The 21,451-nt window shown below is 30.6% G+C and overlaps 1 protein-coding gene across 1 annotated transcript in view; it reads left to right on the top strand.

Annotated features, from left to right (window-relative positions):
* The window catches only part of LOC113375005 (band 4.1-like protein 3), a 573,702-nt gene extending 552,312 nt beyond the window's left edge, over positions 1-21,390 (top strand). The window contains exons 12-20 of the mRNA XM_026614959.1: positions 3,802-3,920; positions 5,236-5,305; positions 6,958-7,269; positions 10,922-11,080; positions 11,362-11,802; positions 11,996-12,205; positions 13,312-13,647; positions 15,104-15,638; positions 21,163-21,390. Coding sequence (XP_026470744.1) covers positions 3,802-3,920; positions 5,236-5,305; positions 6,958-7,269; positions 10,922-11,080; positions 11,362-11,802; positions 11,996-12,205; positions 13,312-13,647; positions 15,104-15,638; positions 21,163-21,219 — 2,239 coding nt within the window. The 3' untranslated portion in view covers positions 21,220-21,390. The remainder of the gene's footprint in view (positions 1-3,801; positions 3,921-5,235; positions 5,306-6,957; positions 7,270-10,921; positions 11,081-11,361; positions 11,803-11,995; positions 12,206-13,311; positions 13,648-15,103; positions 15,639-21,162) is intronic.
* Positions 21,391-21,451: the final 61 nt, after the last annotated feature.

The raw sequence follows: 21,451 nt of genomic DNA, 5'->3' as shown, positions 1-21,451 counted from the left end.
AATTTTACATTCTACTCTTCATTTATCTTTACATTGTTTTACTTGATTTTATCATTTTATATATGAAATGAAATAGAAGGTCCATAGTCCACTATGAGTTTCGTAACGCTTGAAACGTCATTTAGAGCAATATAGCAGATTTTGCTCCGATTTAACGAGGGTATTAATATTATGTCTATTCTAGTTTGGCAACATTATTGAGTGAAAAACTCATCATGTCCTCAATGTATCTCAATTTACCCGATTTGTGGGATGATTCATCTGGTCATCATCTCCTCTTTCGTATGTAGAACGAATACTACATATTATACAATAGAGCTTCATAAAAAATAAAGTTGAACTTCGAGCTTAAAGTTCAAACACAAATGTTTAAAAGATATGATGTGTACAAGAAAGTTACCGCCGGATTTTAATGTAATATAAAATTTCTTGATATATTTTTTTAGCATTATTTTTGAGAAATATTATTTTAAATTGTGGTATTTTTAATAACATAATGATCAATGAAATTTGTGATCGTTATAATAGACTAAAAAACCGTCCCATTGTTTATGGTTCAAAGATCACTGGTACGGCAAGAAGTTCGCTGCGTCAAGTCACGCTCGCGTATCATTTTCATATCAATCCATATCTCATCTCGAAGCGATGATATGACGGAAAACGCCCGTTATGGAAAGTCTCCGAGAATACAAGCTGAGAAGAGTGTCGGTTGCTTTGCACGGAGTAGGCAAATCGCTACCATACATTTTTGATATAATTAGATATTTTATATACAAAAAAGATAAAAAAATAAATAAATCGAAATATCAAAATTCTTTACACTTTATAAAATTACTTAATTCATATGCTTTTGCTTTATAATACTAATATTCAAAAAAATGAATTTGAGGTTCGGATAAAAAAATTGATATTTTTAGTTAAGAATAAAGTTGCAAATAATTTGCATTCATAATAAATAATAAGATATATGCAGCATAAAAATTTACACTTTCAAATGAAAAGGATAGTGGAAAACTATTTATATAACTAAGAATATAAATCTTTAGATTCTGCATTTTTATGAGGGCATTGTAGTCATCAATGCCAGTGCTCTTCTAACTTTTTCTTCTTGTTACCCGGTTCTATTTTATTGAGTTGATTTTCTTTTATTATATATCCGTATTTATGTAGAGCGGGGCTTAAAGTTCCGCAGGTTGAAGGGTCCACCACGAATATCTCAAAAACGAGTAAAATTAAAAAAAATATTAACAACAATATTTGAAAGTAGAGGGAAAAAGATGTATAACCATACATCAATCAGCCGAGAGAGAAATAGAAATGTTTGAAAATCTATAACAAAAGCATGTTCTTTTGTTGTTAGTTCTTTTGAATGTGAGCACTGTTGTTTAGTTTACGAAACCCTAATATAGTTTTTTAGCATGCGTTATTTAATTGTTTTATAAGATGTATTATTAATTTTAAGTTAGTTTTAACACTTTTTTATATTACCTCTATAAAAGCGTACTCGTAGGTGGGGTGAAAAGGACCAACTAAACCGTTACCTTAGCGAAGGTGTAAACAATAAAAAATATTAAACAAAATAGTAAATTAAGTTAAAAAAAACAATTTTTCACGAGATTAACTAAATAAATATGTATTTATTACAACTCTGCTGATGAATATTTTGGACAAAATACCAGATCATGGTTATATTTATACAGTGTTATTGTTGTAAACATGTACGTATGAGATTTGTATTTTGCATTGGTTGCACGATGTAGCTATTGTTTCACAATATATCATTAAAATACGACATTGGATCTGTTTGTCCCCTGGCTGTTTCATTTTACCCCGCCTATATGATAAAAAGGACCATGTGGCAAATTTTTGAAAAGCAGTAAGAAAAAACACATTTCTACAATGATAAGGTGACCATACGTCCCGGATTGGCCGGGACAGTCCCGGATTTCCACCTTGTGTCCCGGGTTTTTCTTAAAGCAATATTTGTCCCGGATTTTGATTTTTTGTCCCGGATGTCCCGGTTTTTCGAAAATTAATAGTTAAATTAACAAAAATTAAGAAAACAAACTAACAGATGCTAATTTTTTCAAATTAATTATGAAGAAAATTGAATAGAACATATAGATCGAAAAAAATAAGATATAATATCATAGATAAAGAAATATTGCATATAATAGTCAAAGTATAAAGCTCTTACTAAAAGTCCGCAATTATGATAAGATTCATTTAGAAACTGTTTTTCATTGTATTCTTGAATAGCATTTGTTATATAAACGAATAATATTATTTTCCGTGACTTGTTCCGTCCGTCGGGCGCGCGCTCTATCTACACTAGAGGCAAGCGCTGCGAGTAATGCGATGAAGTCACTTGCGTGGCTTGAAAGCCGGCGAGAGCTTTGTGGAACGGCGTTTGGCTCTATTGTGCGTAAATGCGTGTCGCGTACCGACTGAATTCTGAATGGAGTGGCTTAAAAACCAATAATGTTTAACGTTTCATAAACGTTTATGTGGTGTAGAACACAATATATACACCGCTAGAAGCGTTTTATAGCTGAATTGAGATTGAAAAATACGTGCGAAAAAGCACCGATGGATTATTTTAAAACCGTAATATCGATTTGCTATTTCAATAGCATAACAGAATTTTAAACTGAATCAGAATTTAGAGAGCTTTTAAATTTATATTTTACATGCTAACTAGGGCAAAATGAAATAACAAATAATTGTATAGTATAATGATGTGAAATGTCTTATAAATAATAATTTCTTTCTTTCCTTGTTATTTAAAAGAATACTGTCAATATTTAGAAAAGTTTTCTTTCTAAGTTGACATGATTAATTCTTAAAATGGCAAAAAAATAGAACTTAATTTAATCTCGTATGACAGACATAGACAAAATTTGTGAAATTTGCTTAAATAAAGTGTAACAATTATGCAGTTATGTACCCAATAAAATATTTTAAACTTAAGTTTTACAAAAACCAACTATTAATCATTTTAATTGATTATATAATTTAACCGGCGGCATTCGAGTGGAAAGGGTTATATCGGATCTACTTTTATACAATTCAATTTTATACAATCCAGTTTAATCAATACTTCGGAATTATTGTATTGTAGAATTTATTTTATTATTTTTATGAAATAATGATGATGCTCAAAAATAGTTCTATTCAGATATTAGTAGAAAAAAGATTATGTTAAATCTCAATTATTCTAAGTTGTAAATATAAATTGGGGAGGACGGGGTCCAATTTGACTTTCAATAATTATTCTGCATAAATCAAATGAATTATATCACAACTATCAAACTATGTTCAGTAAAATTCCCAGTTAATTCCTAATTATAGAAATATATTTTTTTACTATTTTTCTAAAATTTGTTATATGTTACTTTTTACCCTGTCTATGATTTGCCAAGAGACAAGCAATTCTAATGCTTTAGTTTTAATTTTAAAGGAATATCACGAAATAATAGTTACAATAATTCAACCAATGTGAAATACAACTTCTAACTCGTTTTCGAGATGATGGTGGGAACTTTTAAGCTCCGCTCTTTATACATATATATATATATATATATATATATATATATATATGTGTGTGTGTGTGTGTGTGTGCTTCTGTATGTATATTTATATATAATATTACATCGTTATTTGTTTTTTATGTCACCATACGTATAAAATAAAACAATGTTATCTATTTTCATATTACTATTTTATAACTCGGCATGGAATTTTTATTAAATTTCAATATTGCTATACGATGGATTCATAACTTTTTTTCAATATTTTCAGTGGCAGAACAGAGAGGCAAGCAGTAAAAGATGCACAAGCGCAGTGGCGTACGCCACCTGCGTTCAATCGTACTCCGTCAAGAAGGCAACAAAGACGAATTGTTGAAGGAGCTGTTGATGGTCAGTGTACTAGAATTAGGAAAACGAGATTTAATCTTGAACATACTTTTGAAATAATTGAAAAACATATCATGCTCAATATTATTAATATATTTATTCAGGACTATTATGATTAAATATTTCTCTGCGTTCTTTTATATATTATTTCTGCATCTTTTTTAATATACTATTTTTGGATAAACATTTGCAAGAGGTATTTTTGATTCGTGGATATCTATTCTTGCAATATTGTGGCGATTTGCAGGGGAGACTGGGTGCGGTCGTGCTACTTTTTTATTAGCAATATTTTTGTTGATTTACTAGTGTGCTACATGTACCGTTCATACCCCAAGGACAATTGTGACTATAAATACTAAAATAATTTATAACGACTTCTGTTGTCGTTAATAACAATAATACGTAGCACAACACAACATAAACATTTAAACAAAGCTTATGAATAAAATAACAAATGAGTAATATAACAAAACATAATTTCTTAAACAAAGTTAACAAGAATTTTTTGTGAAACATTTTGTTTTTTATTCTTATATTGCATTTTTCTTTCCCTTACTCTTTCGTATTTTGTCTTAGTTAAGTTAGATTTTTTATCTGTTTAATCTTCACTCGAAAACGATAAAAAATACATATCACAATATATATGCTTGTATAAATTTGGGTGAATTCAATATATAGTTGAATTTAAGCTATATGGTCTACGCTGTGAGAAATAACTAAGCCATGAATTCTTGACCTGATCTATATATGCCAAATATCAAAATTCATGGCTCGTCGCCGCTAAGATAACAATAACACATCTCATTTATTTATCATATGCGATGTACTCGGGCTAATGGGCATCATATATAACACCGCAAAGTGTACCAATATCTTACCCTTAACTGATGCAGGAAGCATTAGTCGCTTATTACAAATTCCGCTCGCGTTTCGAACGCCCGATAGCAAAACAACGCATTGCGTTGCCTCGAAATCTAGTAGCAATTTGTGGTCGCTTAATTGGATTATTATGTATGATACATATGCGCCGCTAATTGTGAATCACTCCCTAATAGCTTGTTTGGAATTAGCGGCGGTTTAGTGGTTCTTGGTAATAAAACATTTCAGTTTAGTTGCGTTGCCGAACGCGGCTCCAGTGACTTAATTTTCATTGGAAGCTCACTATTTTCGCACCAGATACGAGTGATTTTTAGCTTAACTAAATATGCTCGAATTCCCGTCTTGCCTTGCCAATGTTAATTTCATACTGGAGCCTAAGAGAATTTATTCAAGAATGCTCAAATTAAAATTCCAATGAAAAAGTATTTTTATTTTGCAGCGCCTAAAATGGAAGAAACGAAGCAAACCAGCGAAATTAAGCAGATATCAATACCACAGCCTGCGATCTCGTAAGTGTTTTATGTTACTAATAATTAGAATAATTAGTAATAATATTCGTTCAGGAGTTTCCTTTTTGATAAATATTTTTACGTTGGACCATCTGCAGCTTATATTTTACGTTTGATTGATTTTACAGATGAGTGAGTCAGTGTTAGAGTATTTATGAATTAAAATGATAATATCAAATTAATTTAATATTTCAGATTTCACTTAAGCGGGTATTCTGGTCTAGAGGCATAAATTTTATGCGATTTTTGAAAGACCGTAAAATAGGCAAACATATATTTTTTGTTACACGTAATTAATTTATATTTTGAGAATAAATAAGAAAATGAAAAATGAAAATAATAGTCATAAAGTTTTAATTCTAGAAGGTGATGAAGTGAAGGTTTTAAAACATTGGCACCTAACTATATCCATGATTTCAGCCCTCCGATTAATCTGAAAATCAATGAAGTATATAGAATGCTGTCGCTATTGTACGAACTACGAATAAGTAAAAATAATTTTGTTCTCACAAATTGCGACAGCCTGAAAAAAAACTTTTTATGATATTCCCGTTTTTTTAAAAAAATAGTAAAAATCGGAATTTGTGGATGAACGTAGTTCATACTAGAGAGAAGTCTAAACATTTCAAGTAAATCGGTCCAGTAGGAGTTGAGAAATCATGGGTATCAGAAAAACTGTTTCGAGAAAAACGCGTTCAAAGTTTCCCGCAGGAAGGAGACAGAAAACGAATATCGCAGCCATACAGCTCTATATTCGAAAATAATTTGACATTCGTTTCATGCACATTGTTGAAAAAAAAACAAATTCTTTTTTTTTATAAATTCTAGACCAGAATACTCCCTATATGTGTGTTATATAAATACATTTTTTGTTATCCATATGTAAAAATATATGATTTTTTTGAACTTTTTGTTTACATGACACAGTATTGACACAGTATTATTAGTTAATTAAATAATTGATACATTTGCAATAACCAGAGCATCATTTTATCACTTTATAGTTAATTTTTTTGTGTAAACTAAACTTAAAATCCGATTACATCCTTTATTTTCTTTTGTCTTAAATCTTTATTTTCATATTTTATATTTACCATTAGAAAAAAAAAACAAAAAAAAATCATAGTCATTATATTTATAGAAACGTTTATTATTTAATTGTATCAATGGAAAGCTTTATATAGAGCATATACAATGTAGCTGTCAATATGGATACTTTTAAATCTAATGAGGAATAATCTGATGAAACATGTAATACATTATATTTATATTTTGCATTTATATTTTCAGTGAAACATTAAAATTTTAGATGGAGGATTAATTATTTTTATTCCATGTTTCTTTCATAAAAAAAATATGAAAATAAAATATTTATAAAAGGGCCGTTCAAGTATTACGTAAGCACTATAGGGGGCGGGGGGTTTATTGATTTGCTTATTTTGGTGACAGATTTGCTTACTTTTGCTGACAAAGGGGGAGGGGGGGGGTAAATAATTGTACTAAATCTGCTTACGTAATACTTGAACCGTCCCAAATCAGTTCAATCTGTAAATTTCTTGCATTGAGGTCGACAAAAAACATTTTACATGCTGCATTTACATTTTATACATTTACCATTTTTAGCTATTCCGAAAAAAAAAAATTTCTTTCAGGTTCGAAAGCCCATATCGTTCGACATGTTCCATTCCGGCCTCTCTTGGAACCTCCGTGTCGACCCACAGGCCGCGGGCGAACGGCGGCGGTGATTCCCCTCGCAGCACTCGCAGTGCGCCATGGACTCAGCCGCACACTGCGCGCGGTCTGTTCGGTCCAGCACCGCCTAGTCCGCGTTCTGTGCGATCTGGACGTTCGAGCGGCACAGCAACCGGAGCAGGAAGGCATTACACGCCAGCAGGTCAAGATTCTAGACACAGGTCGAGTTCGGTTGACAGTCAAAGCTCTAATGACTCCAGGAGCTGTAGAAGGTAGATTTTGTAATTTGTCTTTTTATTGCGCGTTTTGCTTTTATTTCGACTACAATTTTCACGCTTTCACTTATTTATGCAATCGATTTTCTGGTTAGATATATAGCACCATTACTAACGAGTTAATTGTAATAATTATTACATTAAATACAATTACATTAAAATACAATTAATCACAAGTCTGCCTCCTGTGATATAGAATATTTTCTAAGATTTCGTATGTGTTGTTAATCTTTGTGAATCAAGTTGAGTTTTGAGATAGAAATCTATATGTATACAAGTAACAGTTATCATAAAAGAAATCGTATAAAAAACTTACTTTTGACTCTTTAAAAGCAACGCCATATCTACAGATCGTGTTAATGTTTGGCGTTGACTCAATGCAATAATGGAAACTTGTTTTAACAAACATACTTCATCTTTCTTCCATTCGACGCTAACTCAAAATTAATATAGTTATGACATTATTAATATTGTTTCGAAAGAGCAATAGGATAGCATTTTCATGAAATGATCTGTTAAACAATTCATGATTCGAAACAGTTTAACATTATCAACAATTTAGTTTTGGCAATTAATATATTTAACTAGCTGTAAGTGGAATTCTGTCTTAAGGCATTTAGGGCATCGTGCCTTAAGGCAAATTGCTGGAACTTTCCGTACCAAAAATTATTATTTTTTTAAAAACGATTAACATTTTTGAAAAAAAATACTTCGAAAAAATAAGATTTTTGAGAAACTATAAATTTGATAAAAATTACTTTTTTTTGAAAAAAAAAATCGAAAAAAAAATTTAAAAAAAAAAAAAATATTTTTTTTTTTGAAAAGAAAATGTTTTTTTCATTTTGACATATGTTGGAAGATCTGAACTTTTTTTCAAAGCAATCGTACTGCTTTAACTGCATAGAAACAAAATATAAAGCGTGTAAGCGCCGCGTCGCTGTCTAACGGGTAAACATTGATACGGAACCCATAGGAATGTAAACAAAATTTATACTTATTATTAAAATCTCTATAAAATATCTGATAATTTGATGTGCATATGTCTAATGATCATTTTTGACCGCCAAATTTTTTTTTTTTTTACTTTTTTTGTTATATCTCCGAAACCGCTAGACCTGCCCTCATGAAAATTTGATCAATTCTTCATCTTGTCAATACAAGTAAAATGTTTTTTGAATTATCAAAATCGGACGCTCCGTTCTCTTAAAAACTGAGGTACCGTTTTTGGCACTTTTTGCCCCATATCTTCGTAACGGCTAGACCTACCTCGCCAAAAACTAATCAGCACGTTATTCAAGTTGCTTCATCCGTGTTCCCGAAATCGTCGACGAAAATTTGTATCCGCACACACATACATACACGCACACACACACATACACACACACACACACACACACATACATCCATTTTTTCTAAGGTATGCCAAAATATTCAGTAACCTCTGAAACGTAAAGATATATAAAAATTTTCATTTTCGATTTTTTTGCGATTACTATAACTTGCCCTACGGGAAGTTAAAAATTAAAAAAAAAAAAAACATTTTAAGATTTTTTTAAATACTAAAAATACACGTAATGTTGTGTGGGGGAGGGAGATTACTTTTAAATATCACCACGTTTCACCAAGAAGGAGGAAAGGTCAAAAAATCTTTAGATCTTTAAATCCTTAAAAATCCCCACGTGATTAATGGATACCCCCGTTAGGTGTTTTGACGATTATCACTATGGTACTAGCACATTCATATCCCTTTATTCATACCCTATAATGACATTATTAAAATTGTTTCGAATGAGCAATAGAATTGCATTTTCATAAAATAATCTGTTAAACAATTCATGATTTGATACAGTTCAACATTATAAACAATTTAGTTTTGGCAATTAATATATTTAAAAATGGGATGAACCAAATGCACATTATATAGAATTAGAGATAAATTGCGCCGGGCATAGCAATCACAATACGGTGATGGCGTTAACACGATTCGGTACCCAATTCTCGTCCGTCGCTTAAACCTTGCCATCAATCGCATTTGCTAAACGACTTCGTAACGAGGGTAAAACGCGGTTAAGAGCTTTCGTAATTGAGTATTCATTTCGCTCTGCTAAATTGACTGTAATTAAATGAATCCGTCTTTATCTTCGCATCGGTTCAAATTAAAATCGTTTTTTATACATTAGTCATCTATTACAATGATTAAGCTAGATTATCTATAATTAGTAGAAAACTATATTACAGATTTTGCTCATACCATTTAAATAAAATCATTATTATAATAAAACTAGCAAACCCGACGAACTCCGTTTCGCCACCAGATGGTTTCGTGAGAAAGATGAAGAGATTTTTTGTTTGTTTTATATTTGAAAAGGAAAAATTTGATCAGGAAGGAAAACCCGACTTATTTTTATATATATAGAAGATAATCTATTTGCAATTATTTAAAACAATTATTGATTATTTTTATTACTCGAATTTTTAATTACGGTGCGTGAAGTTCCAGCAATTTGCATTAGGGCACGATGCCATGCACCACTAATTTTCTTAGCTATAAACTTTGCGGAGCCCGAGACCTTTCCAACGAATGCAAAATTGTCGAAATCGGTTCGTGCGTTCTGGAGTTATTTCGTCAGGAAGGAAAACCCGACTTATTTTTATATATATAGAAGATTATTTAAAACAATTATTGATTATTTTTATTACTCGAATTTTTAATTACGGTGCGTGAAGTTCCAGCAATTTGCATTAGGGCACGATGCCATGCACCACTAATTTTCTTAGCTATAAACTTTGCGGAGCCCGAGACCTTTCCAACGAATGCAAAATTGTCGAAATCGGTTCGTGCGTTCTGGAGTTATTTCGTCAGGAAGGAAAACCCGACTTATTTTTATATATATAGAAGATAATAACCATCACGTAATATTAACCATTTACATAAGCTTTTTTTAATTTTATTTTTAACAACGATCAGCTGTGTGTGTTTTGAGCTGCGTTTGCTAACTTGAATTTCTAATCTGTTTGTTTTTCGAAAGGGAAACTATATATTTGAGCGGTTTTTACTATATGTTTGTGATCTATAACCTCATATTTTATGTTATATTACTTGATATCGTGCTGGTCGAGGCTGGGATCGAATGCGGGACTAGTTTGTGCTAGCCCTAGTCCTTATCTATGAACCTTTGAACTTTTTAACTTCGAATTTGTTTAACTTTGAGTCAATACATTTTTCAGAAATTAATTTTTTGTTTCTTCTGTTGTTGGTAAATGATAACAAAAAACTTATGTTATGTTGGCGTATTATTTTTCATTCAATTTAATGTTTTGCACCAAATATAAAATTCTCTTCAAATCTATGATATTAATAGTAAAATAAATTAATAATCAATATAAATCTTAATAGTAAATTCGATTTTTGGCGTGTACTAATCATAATTTTTGTTTATTATATATTTTTAAAGATCCAAATTATAAAAAATAAAATAACAAAATATATCAGAATCTTCAAAAAGTTTACAAAAAATTATATATCCATATTATGAAACGGGCAGTTGCAGAAATTTGCATTAAAACACTATGGTTTAAAACACTAGATTTTTTATTGTTTAAAATCACATACATATGTTATTTTTTTTCTTCAATTATTTTTATACAGGCACAGACATCGATCACGTCGTACATCAGACAATGACAGCGAATTATCGCGAAGTTCTGGCAGGTCTCACAGGAAACATAGAAGACACAGGTCGCGGCATAAGCGTAACGAATCGGGTAGTGAGAATGATTCCAGACATTCAAAGTCGCGCAGCCGAAGGTGATTTACAATTTTTAACTGTTTTCACATAAATCTTGATGTTGTTTTTTTGTCAGCTGATATTCGACACATTGAAATTGCTGGTAAACTCCCAGACTTATTATTTTATTCTAGAGTTTTTTTTTAATTCTAAAGTCTATCATATTAATTTACTACAGATTGATTTAACGGACTTACGAATGTATGTTCATTGGTATTTTATTGTTTACATTGCATTTATTTGATAGATGAATAACATATATTTTTCAAATTTTAACCTTATTTCTCATTTTATTTTTTAGGCATTCAGCTACGAACTACGAGCTCGTAGAATCCGAATCGCAATGGCTAGAAGTGCAACGCAAGCAGCAAGAGTCAGGTGCGATGGTTCAGCAAGCATCTGTCAGAAAAAGCGGTCAAACTTCTAACAGCGCTCATAATACCGCAACAGCGACTATTAATAACAACGGAAGACACTATCACCATCAGAGTAATCCTGGAAAGACACAAAACGACCCGGAACATTCTGGCTACCATACTAGCGGCAGGAGCCGCAGGCACAGAAGCAAGCATGATGGTTCAGGTGATAGAGAATCTAGTAGAAAACCATGGCCTGGCGAATTAACTAAACATTTAGAATGGGAATTGGTCGACACTTCCGGAATGACAGAAGAACAGAGGAGAGAAATACCTTACACTGTTGTACAGACCAACCACAGTAGGATTAGAGTCAGGGCTAAGCAGTAAGTTATTACACTTTCTATATTTTTTTTTAAATATCTAACGGCCGTGTTGCTAGTTTTTGGATGTATTTTCGAATACATATTAGTATATATAGTTTAATATTTGTTGATTGATATGATTTAGATGTGAACAACGACGTTCACTATTCTAACAAATTAAAATATTGATTTTAATCAAATATTTATTCTACAGCTCATCTATCAAAGAAGAGCCAGCAATAATTTCACCAAATAATTCACCACAAAAGCAAAATCCAAACAGTTCATCAGTGAATCAGCAACAATCTAAAATTGAATACCAAAACAGCGCAGGAGGTTCTATAAGGTCCTCTAGCACTATAAGTTCTACCGGAAGAAGTAATAGATCTGTTACAGTGCAAAATGTTGATCACAGATTACCACGGTTTGTAATATCTTTATTTTAGAATAAAGAAACAAGACTTGTTTTAGTTCACATAACATAGAAATAGATATAATGTAACATATTGTTACTTAAGGGGGTTGTTCTTTTTTTTACAAAAAAATGCAAGGTATTTGTTTTTGTTTTTCTCGAAATGTATTTATCATAGAGACATGCGGTTTTTTTTAAACAAAAATTACAAAATCATATAATATTACGAAATTTTCTTTTTCTTTTTTTTCGCTGTCATTTTTTAACCAGAGGGCGACAAAGTCGGCCTTACAAAATCGAACTCTTTTGCGGTGCCACAGATAAATCCGTTGCGCATCGCCTGAAACAAAAAAAAAGAAACTACGTTGAAGAAGAAGTTTGAATTCAGTCCCCCTACCAAAATGAAAGAAAAAAAGCAAGAAGGAAAAAAATGGCAGCTATTTAAAAAAAAAAGTGTCAAAAAAGTGTCTTTTTTGGGGCGAGAAGCTTCGCAATTTTTTTTTTGCGTAATGTTATCAAGTTGTTTGAGGTAGGGGGACTAGGTATTGCAGTGGTGAACAAATTAAAAAAAATGCAATTCGATCCGACTTGTAGTTTTTTTTTAATTTGTGGCACCGCATTGAAAAAAGTCAATTTGAGAAAAACGTATTTAAAGTTTTTAATATAATGTACTAAATACTCCATAGTGTTCAAAGATGCTGGCACATTAAAAAGGTCATGTGCATGAGGTATTATAATGAAAAAGAGAGCAGCTGGCATAAAATAGCTCCGGAGCGATGAAAAAAACGGTTTCAGAGGATCATACATATAGAGATATATATCCATAACTTCGTCAAAAAAATAGATATTGAGATGATTTTTTTTTAAATAATTCTAAGGTTTTTAGCTTTCATAATATCAAAAAATCTCAAAATCGAAAAAAAAATAAAAACCGAACAACCCCCTTAATGCATTATACTCATTTTATCATATACATTATATCAGGCAGAATCATAATCGGAAATTGATTATTATAAGAAATTGCATTTTTTATTTAATAATTTTTAATTAAGTTTTTTTTCTTAATTATTTTGTTACAATATTTCAAATACTTATTTTTATATGTCATTATATTTCAGCATGATGAACAGTCTAAGCATGAACGAATTCCAATCCGCTTCCTCCGGACAACAGCAACAACTTCGCACGTGCTCCGCTCAAGTGTCCAGTTCGGCTTCTTCGTATTCGCTCACGAGTGGAGCAGCAGGCGTTGCGTCCTGCATCGGCGGTATCGCGTCAGGTGCAGCAGGAGGCAGGTCTATGAACTGTGCTCCAGCTCATGGCAGTGGTGGCACTCTGGGTAGCGCAGGCGGACATAGTTCAAGTGGCGAAAGCGGCGCAGCCCTACGAGTGTCGCATGAACACACTGACAGCGGTCTAGGAGCGGAGCAGGATTATGCATACAGCAGCGAAAGGTATAGATTGATAAAAGAAGATGATGATAATTAATTGTGCTCATAATTATGAAAGTGGTCTAAGTCATATATTTCTTGTTTCGAGATATTTAATGATTTGCATTTGAATAAATTAAAAAATATTTTTACATTATGCGGCATTTTAATTTTCAATTTTATTAGTCTTAATTAATGGAAATTTATTATGAATATGAAATTTTGTGTAAATTTCATACGATAATATTGTTTTTAAAGGTCGAATTGACTTAGACCATTTTCAAAATTAACTGCATGTCCTATAAATGACTTAAAGCAATAAAAAACTTTGAGTTTTATTTGAAACAATAATTTTATTGAAATAATTCGTGAGCATTTATTAATTATTTTTAAACGGTAATCCATTTTTATCATTATTTCGAGTATTTAAGATTCTTAAAATGTTCCTGAAAAACTGGAGGGTTGTACGGTAGTTAACTTATAATATCTTTGTTTTTCTTTCGATACTGGTCTAATGCTGGTGTATAATGGAAGTAATTTAATATTTCCGTATATTTTTGGTCTTTCTCTTTTAGGTGAAAGATCCAAAACGTGAAATGTAGAATCATCTAAAGAAGTTTTATAAAACATAAAAAATTTCATAAGGTTCATTTTTCAAGAATCTCATCCAATGAATTTGTAGCGAAGAGACAGATTCGCCCGCGGTATTTTTTACTATTGTTGTTATTGTATCTTCTAATGATTTCGTTGAAATAAAATCCGGCTGCGACATTCGCTTTATCGAAAATGTATTGCTTCTTCTGCACTTTTTTATCAATTCATAATAATGCTCAGGGTTGTATAAGTAATTTGCTAAAAGAATCATCTAAAGAAGTTTTATAAAACATAAAAAATTTTATAAGGTTCATTTTTCAAGAATCTCGTCCATTGAATTTGTAGCCAAGAGACAGATTCGCCCGCGGTATTTTTTACTATTCTTGATATTGTATCTTCTAATGATTTCGTTGAAATAAAATCCGGCTGCGACATTCGTTTTATCGAAAATGTATTGCTTCTTCTGCACTTTTCTATCAATTCATGATAATGCTCAAGGTTGTATAAGTAATTTGCTTTTTCTATTTTCATTTCTATCAACCCAAAATCTCGATCATTCGGTAGAAAAGAATGACCTGACACCAAAAATTTTTGACTTAGACCACTTTCATAATTAACACTAAATGAAGTCCATATAATGTTGAAATTACAACCACTATCTAATGGTTCATTTTTGACAATTTCGTAAAAATTACATTGAATACATTTAGTTTAAACTAATGTGGTATGAAATAACTGATAAACTCATTTTTTGTAAATTTTGACTTAGACCAGTTTCATAATTATGGGCACAATTGAGAAATGAAAAAACATGAAAATATGAATTTATTATAATTTGATTATAATTTGCGTTTTATATGACAATAATCTTATATTATTTGTCCAGATCGAGTGACAGCGCAAAGTACGCATCGAACGCGGCCAGCGGATCGGGTTCACCAAACGTGAGTACTATACCCCGTCGACCACACAACAGTGGCGATGTCGGGCAACATCATCAACAAAAATCTACCACTGCCAATAAAACCAACACATCATCTTCTGTACATAGTAGTAGCTCTTCGACAACTACTCCTAATCATCAGCACCAAACCAACAATAACAATAATTATTATAGCTATGGCCATAGCCATAATCGCCGTGCTCAAAACGGCTCCTCTAATAACACTGCTTATCCTAACATGAATAAAAAGCACAACACGGTGACAGACGAATATCACTTTCGGCACCAGCAACAGGGTACTTTGGGTAAAAAGCACTGGACTCAAAATCAAAAATCACAAAACTTTGCCCCTGGTAACGTCACAGCATACAATGGAGGAGGTGGCACATTAGATAACCGAAGGCACGCCAGCAAACATCGAGCGAACGCCACTGGGCCGCTGCTCTATGTCGAGGCTAACGGGAATTCGGTATTCGCTGTAAGTACACGCTGAATATGTACATTGCGGATGCATTTGGGAATAGTCACATTATGAGCTTTATTTATTAATTCATTTTATATTGAAATCAGCTTAATATATAATAATATGTTGATTTTACAAATTCAAAATATTGAGCTCCGCAAAATGTATTTAATTAATTTGAAATTATTGAATACCTATGAAATTTACTCATTAAATTAATGAAATAATTAATTAAATTCAATTGTTTTAAGCAGTTATCTGTAATGTAATGATTTACAGTTTTTAGTTTATTGTTTGACTATTTCCAGTGTGTGCATTTGAATACAGGCGTTGATACATCAATAATATGTTTATTTGCTTTGCGTGCTATAAATATTATTTCTGTTTTTTGTGCTATAAACAAATAATGCTTTCGATGAGATGAAAATTGATGTATCTATGCCTGGATGCTTTCGCTTATTGTAGTATTTTTACGCTTTATAACGACAAAACAGTCATCTGATCTTTTTCGACTGTTGCATTATTTTAAAATATAAAAACCTAATATTTTACCAATTTACACAAATGTTAATAAAACAGCTTCTAGTCAGGAGTAGAATTTTCAAATGCTTGCTTCTTATTCTTGCTTATAATATTAGAAATATTGCTTTTGTATAACGATATTTTACACAATGCTTTTACGTCTTTACGTTCAAATATGGTTAATGGTGCGTTTTATATATGACAATATATGCAATATCTATAATATCCGCCAACTATTAGTCGAAAATACCATTTACCTATATTATGCCTAAATTCTTATATCTGCTTCATGTATTTACGCTTTCGGTGCTATGATAACATATTTAGTAGCAAATAACGTAGTTCTAATTAACCTCAAGGCTTTTTTATTAATAATTAATGCGCTTTAAGCATAAAAGGAATATAATTTATTTTTGTTCGAAGCGTTCTCACTGTACAAACTGAGGATACTGAAACAGGCTCGTGAAATACATGGAGCAGTATATAAAATTATAGGAATCGACAGTAGTAGACGTGTAGATCGTTTTTTGTGGTCAATTTTGATATTCATATTTACATTTTTCTCATTTTTGCGCGATTTGTTGTCTTTATCTTGTCCAACATATTTTTATAAAAATATTTAAAACATAAATATTGAAATATTAAAAATTATTATTCACACAAATATAATATTTACTCAAAAATCTTTCATCTTTATGCAAGCTTTGCGTTTGTATTTGATGCGACGTTAATTATCTAGTATAATATATGGTTCTCCCAATTTGTTGGTACATTTTCTGATTTCGAGCATATTCAAATGTTTTAAATTATTAATTGTGTCAGTTATTAATGGTGTCATTGTTATATTATGTCTAACTCTTTAACTTCAAACCTTCGACGGATGAACATCGCGTACATGACAAATACTTGACTTTTAATATCTTGTTTTATTTACATCATTTAAAATAGTGCACATAGAAAAAAAATCATGCATGAAATGTAACACATAGATGGATTCCATATATCACTGTATATTTTCCCATTTTAATATAAGAGAACATCTATCGTCGAAGGTAAGATTATTAAAGATAAAGATACAGACAACAAGGAATTTGAATAAGACTTTCATCCGCATGAACAATATTTTTAAATAGCAATTTTCCAAAAAAATATGTTTGAAACGAATTTTGAAGGAGTTGGAAGAGCGTCGCAATAAAAACGCTGCCAATATTGCATCGCCCCAGCAGCGCTGCGAATCAGCGCTAAGCCAGCGCAGTTCCCACAGTTTGTACAGTCCAGCTCGCTTGAACGACCTAAGAAACGCCCCGGGACCTAGATCAGCCAGTTTAGAGATGATACTTGAACCTCTAATACAAAGTACACAGTAAGTCAATAACTACATTCAACACATATTAATCTATACATCTATGCATATAAATAGAATTGAAGTGTATTGAATAGAATTAAATAGTTTTGAAATAGCCGTTTTCTACTATTGCGTATGGATATACATACGGTACATATCCTGAATTCAGTTTTTTTTTAACTTACCGTAGGGTAAGCTATAGTAATCGCAAAAAAAATCTAAAACACTTTTTCTTTGCATATCTTTACGTTTTTAAAGCATTCTGAACATTTTGGCATACCTTAGAAAAAAAAATGTATGTATGTGTCTGTGTGGTGTATAATTATTGAAACTGAAAAGAAAATGTATGCGTGTATATATATATATATATATATATATATATATATATATATATATATATCTACAGATACAATTATTCGTCGACGATTTCGAGAACACGGACCAACCGATTTAAATGATTCGAAAAATTTAAAATGATTAGTTTTTTATATCAAGTCAGGTCCAGCCGTTTCGCAGATACGGAGCAAAAAGTGCCAAAAATTATAATTTAGTTTTTGAGAGAACGGAGCGTTTGATTTGTATGGTTCAAAAAACATTTAACTTGTATTGACGAAATGAAGAACTGAAATTTCTGGGGAGGCGATCAAAAATGATCATTACACATATGAGCATGAAATTATCAGATAATTTATAGAGATTTTAATAATAAGTACAAAGTTTGTTTATATTTCTATGGGGTCCGTATCAAGATTTATAATGTCAATCACGTTAGACTTATAATTAGACTATGACCCGCACTTACGCGTTTAGATATTTTGTCTCTGAAACCAAGGCGATTGCTTTGAAAAAAATTCAAAATTATCAAAAAATTCCAGAATATAAATAAAATTCAACCGATCAAAAAAATTTTTTTTTGCAAAAATTTAATATTTCAAAAAAAATTTAAGTTTAAAAAAAAATCGGTACGGTAAGTTCCAGAAATTTGTCTTAACTCACAATACAATCTCCGGCTAATTTCGAAACGGCTGTACTGATTTTAACGGGGAAAATAATAAGGTCGTCTCTTTTCATCTTAACTCACCCATGTAAAGTTTAACAAACAAGTTTATATAGCTTTTTTGGTTTTTGTCGTATCTTATTTTAAATCAAAATGTTTAAAACTTCAATTATTTTCTTGTATCTTATTAATCTTACCTTAATTTAAATTATTTTTGTGCTTTTGTTTGCTGCTTTCCTTTATTACCTTTAGGTGATAAATTCATCGAAATCGATTGAGCCTTTGTTTCAAAAATACCTCGAATTATTTGCACTACACGTTCATACAAACGATTTTTTCTAAGGTGTGTCAAGTGGTCTTAATCCTTTCATTATCTATTTTTTGCGATATCAATAACTTGTCTAACGGAAAATTAATCAATAGTTGAAATTAATTTTAAACAGTTGATATTATTTAATTCGGTACATAATAATTTATAGAATTGTTTCATTATTGGAATAATATCAATATAATAACTATGATAACATTTTTGAGTGATTAATACGATATTCGAGCGAAATTTGCAAAAATCATAAATAAATGTATTCGTTTTGTTCAACACTTTATTTATTGTTTTATCTAGTTCTATAAATATAGCGTAATTTAATTCTTTTGCAAAAGGTTTATCTCATTTTAGAATTTACCAATTTATTAACTTTGGAACAAAGTTATATCGCACGAAATTTATGCAAAGATTTCCTTTTGATATGTAATTGTGTTATGAAGCCGCCAAAGTAAGTGAGGAAATTGACAAAATAGAAATGGTCTCGTGCTAAGTTTTCGCCTTGTTTAAGTCTCTTGCTTCATTAAATATTTTAATTAACATATGGTAGAAGGTGTAACTGATTAGCTGGCTATTAGTATTTTATTGCTTTGCTATATGAACACAGGTAATTAATAATATATACCTGTATTTATATTATCTAAACTCTTATTTTTTATATCTTTATTAAAAATTGCTGATAATATCATTGTTTTTCGTTATTAATTAATTAATAAACGAATAATTAATTAATTTGTTTTTTATAATAAATTGTTATGGAAATGATCTATATCAATTAAATTACTTTTCCTATATTTCTACATCAACTAAAATTAATATAGTTGAAGCATTAGTTAGACGAAGCTTCAAATCTCTATCGTGAATATTTTTGTGATGTTAAAATAGTAAATTTTTACATTTTTCAAATTCTATCCTAAATACTTTGTAAAATTAATAACACAAAGTAGAATAAATTTTCTAAACAGAAAAATTGATATTAATAACATTATACAGGACTCGAAGTTCGAAAAACAGTGGATTCGAAAACAAATTCCAACAATGATATAAAATTTAAACGACATTTATCCCAAACTCAAAGATACGATCAATTAGACAAGACAAAATAAATATATTAATAATCCGAAACCTGTAACTTAAATGTAATAGAAAAACAAAACTAGCGAAACACAATCATACATTATGACTTTGATAAATTATAAATATAAATTTCAATAACAGAAGCGTAGCTGGGCCCGTATTAAAAAAATTAAAAGAAATACTTATTCATCATAAATATTTATCTGTCGCATATTTCATTTTTTTATGAGCACTTCAAATTACATACACATTCTTTTTGCCTTTATTTTGGTATACCGATTTATTAAATCATTTATAGTTTATTTATAGATATATGATTTAATAAATCAATTGATACGTTCGTAGCTACGTCCCTGTCCAAAATAGTAAAGAACACATACATCGAAGCATCTGAAGGTGCAATAAATTACTCTTTAGATTGAATTCATAAATCAAACTTTAAAGTTTTATATAATATATGCAGCTTTCAGAAATAACGGTCTCCAATTTTTGTTCATTGTTATCGTTTTTTGTTTTCATTTTTCTCATTTCTGGTAGAACAGTTTATCGAAATCCAGTCGTTTCATTTATCCAATTCCAGTCGCTTAAACCATGATTTTAATTTTATTTTCTACTACTATCTATGTGTTGTATATTTAATTTATTTTGAATTGCTATCAAGTCATTTTTTGTGTTCTTTCTTTAAGTCTATTTTATAAATTTCAAAAAATATTTTAAGATATTGAGAGCGTTGTTCATGTGGCTGGTGGTATCTTTAGTTTGATTATGTTACCAGAAATGAAGCATCAGCGATTCTGGTGCTTTATGCTACATACCTGATATTGGTTTCAATATCTAAATATTCGACAGGCGACGATTTTAAAAGCTGAACGTCGATAAAGGGGCGTCCATTAATTACGTGATCGATTTTTTAAGGATTTTTGCACCCCCTTCCTTTGGTGATACATGGTGATATTTAAAACTACCCGCCCCTGCACCCACCAAACATCACGTATATTTTTAGTTAGGAGAAAAAAATTTAAGTTTCTATTTTTTTTGAAAATTTTTAGATTTTTTTAAAAAAGTCAGGTAAAAAATAAATACACGTGATATCTTACTATACCCCTTCCTCCCCCACATGATATTTCGTGATTTTTTTACTTTCAGTTTTTTATTTCAGAATAGAAAGACGAGTTGCGAACAGCTTCTAAATATTATACATTTTTTGATAATCTTCTTCCTTTTGAATAAATATATAATATAAATAAGTGAATAATGGTTAATTATATTTTTTCAGGGGGCAGAACCATTAAATAGCAACAAAGAAAATGCTGAAATGAGCACAGAATTGTGACAGTTTATGAATTGCACAAAGTTTTGCCTTCGCAATTATAGTATTGAGTCGTCTAATAAATCTCTTAAACCTTTTAAACCAAGATACATCGAATGAAAGTATAATTAAAATATGTTATTCAAATATTTATTCACTATCTTAGTCCATCAGGTTATTATTTAGTCCAAGTAATCGAGCAAAAATTTAATTTTTAGTTGAGCACCTTAGAATGCGCAAACTAAATTACACGTTT

The sequence above is a fragment of the Ctenocephalides felis genome, unplaced genomic scaffold (genome assembly GCF_003426905.1).
Source record: "Ctenocephalides felis isolate EL2017-DRISC unplaced genomic scaffold, ASM342690v1 CF-g0.4_SCAFFOLD_01886, whole genome shotgun sequence".
In the NCBI taxonomy this organism is placed as follows: domain Eukaryota; kingdom Metazoa; phylum Arthropoda; class Insecta; order Siphonaptera; family Pulicidae; genus Ctenocephalides; species Ctenocephalides felis.
Note: the sequence above shows the minus strand (reverse complement) of the source record. Positions and strands in the feature narration are given on the sequence as shown.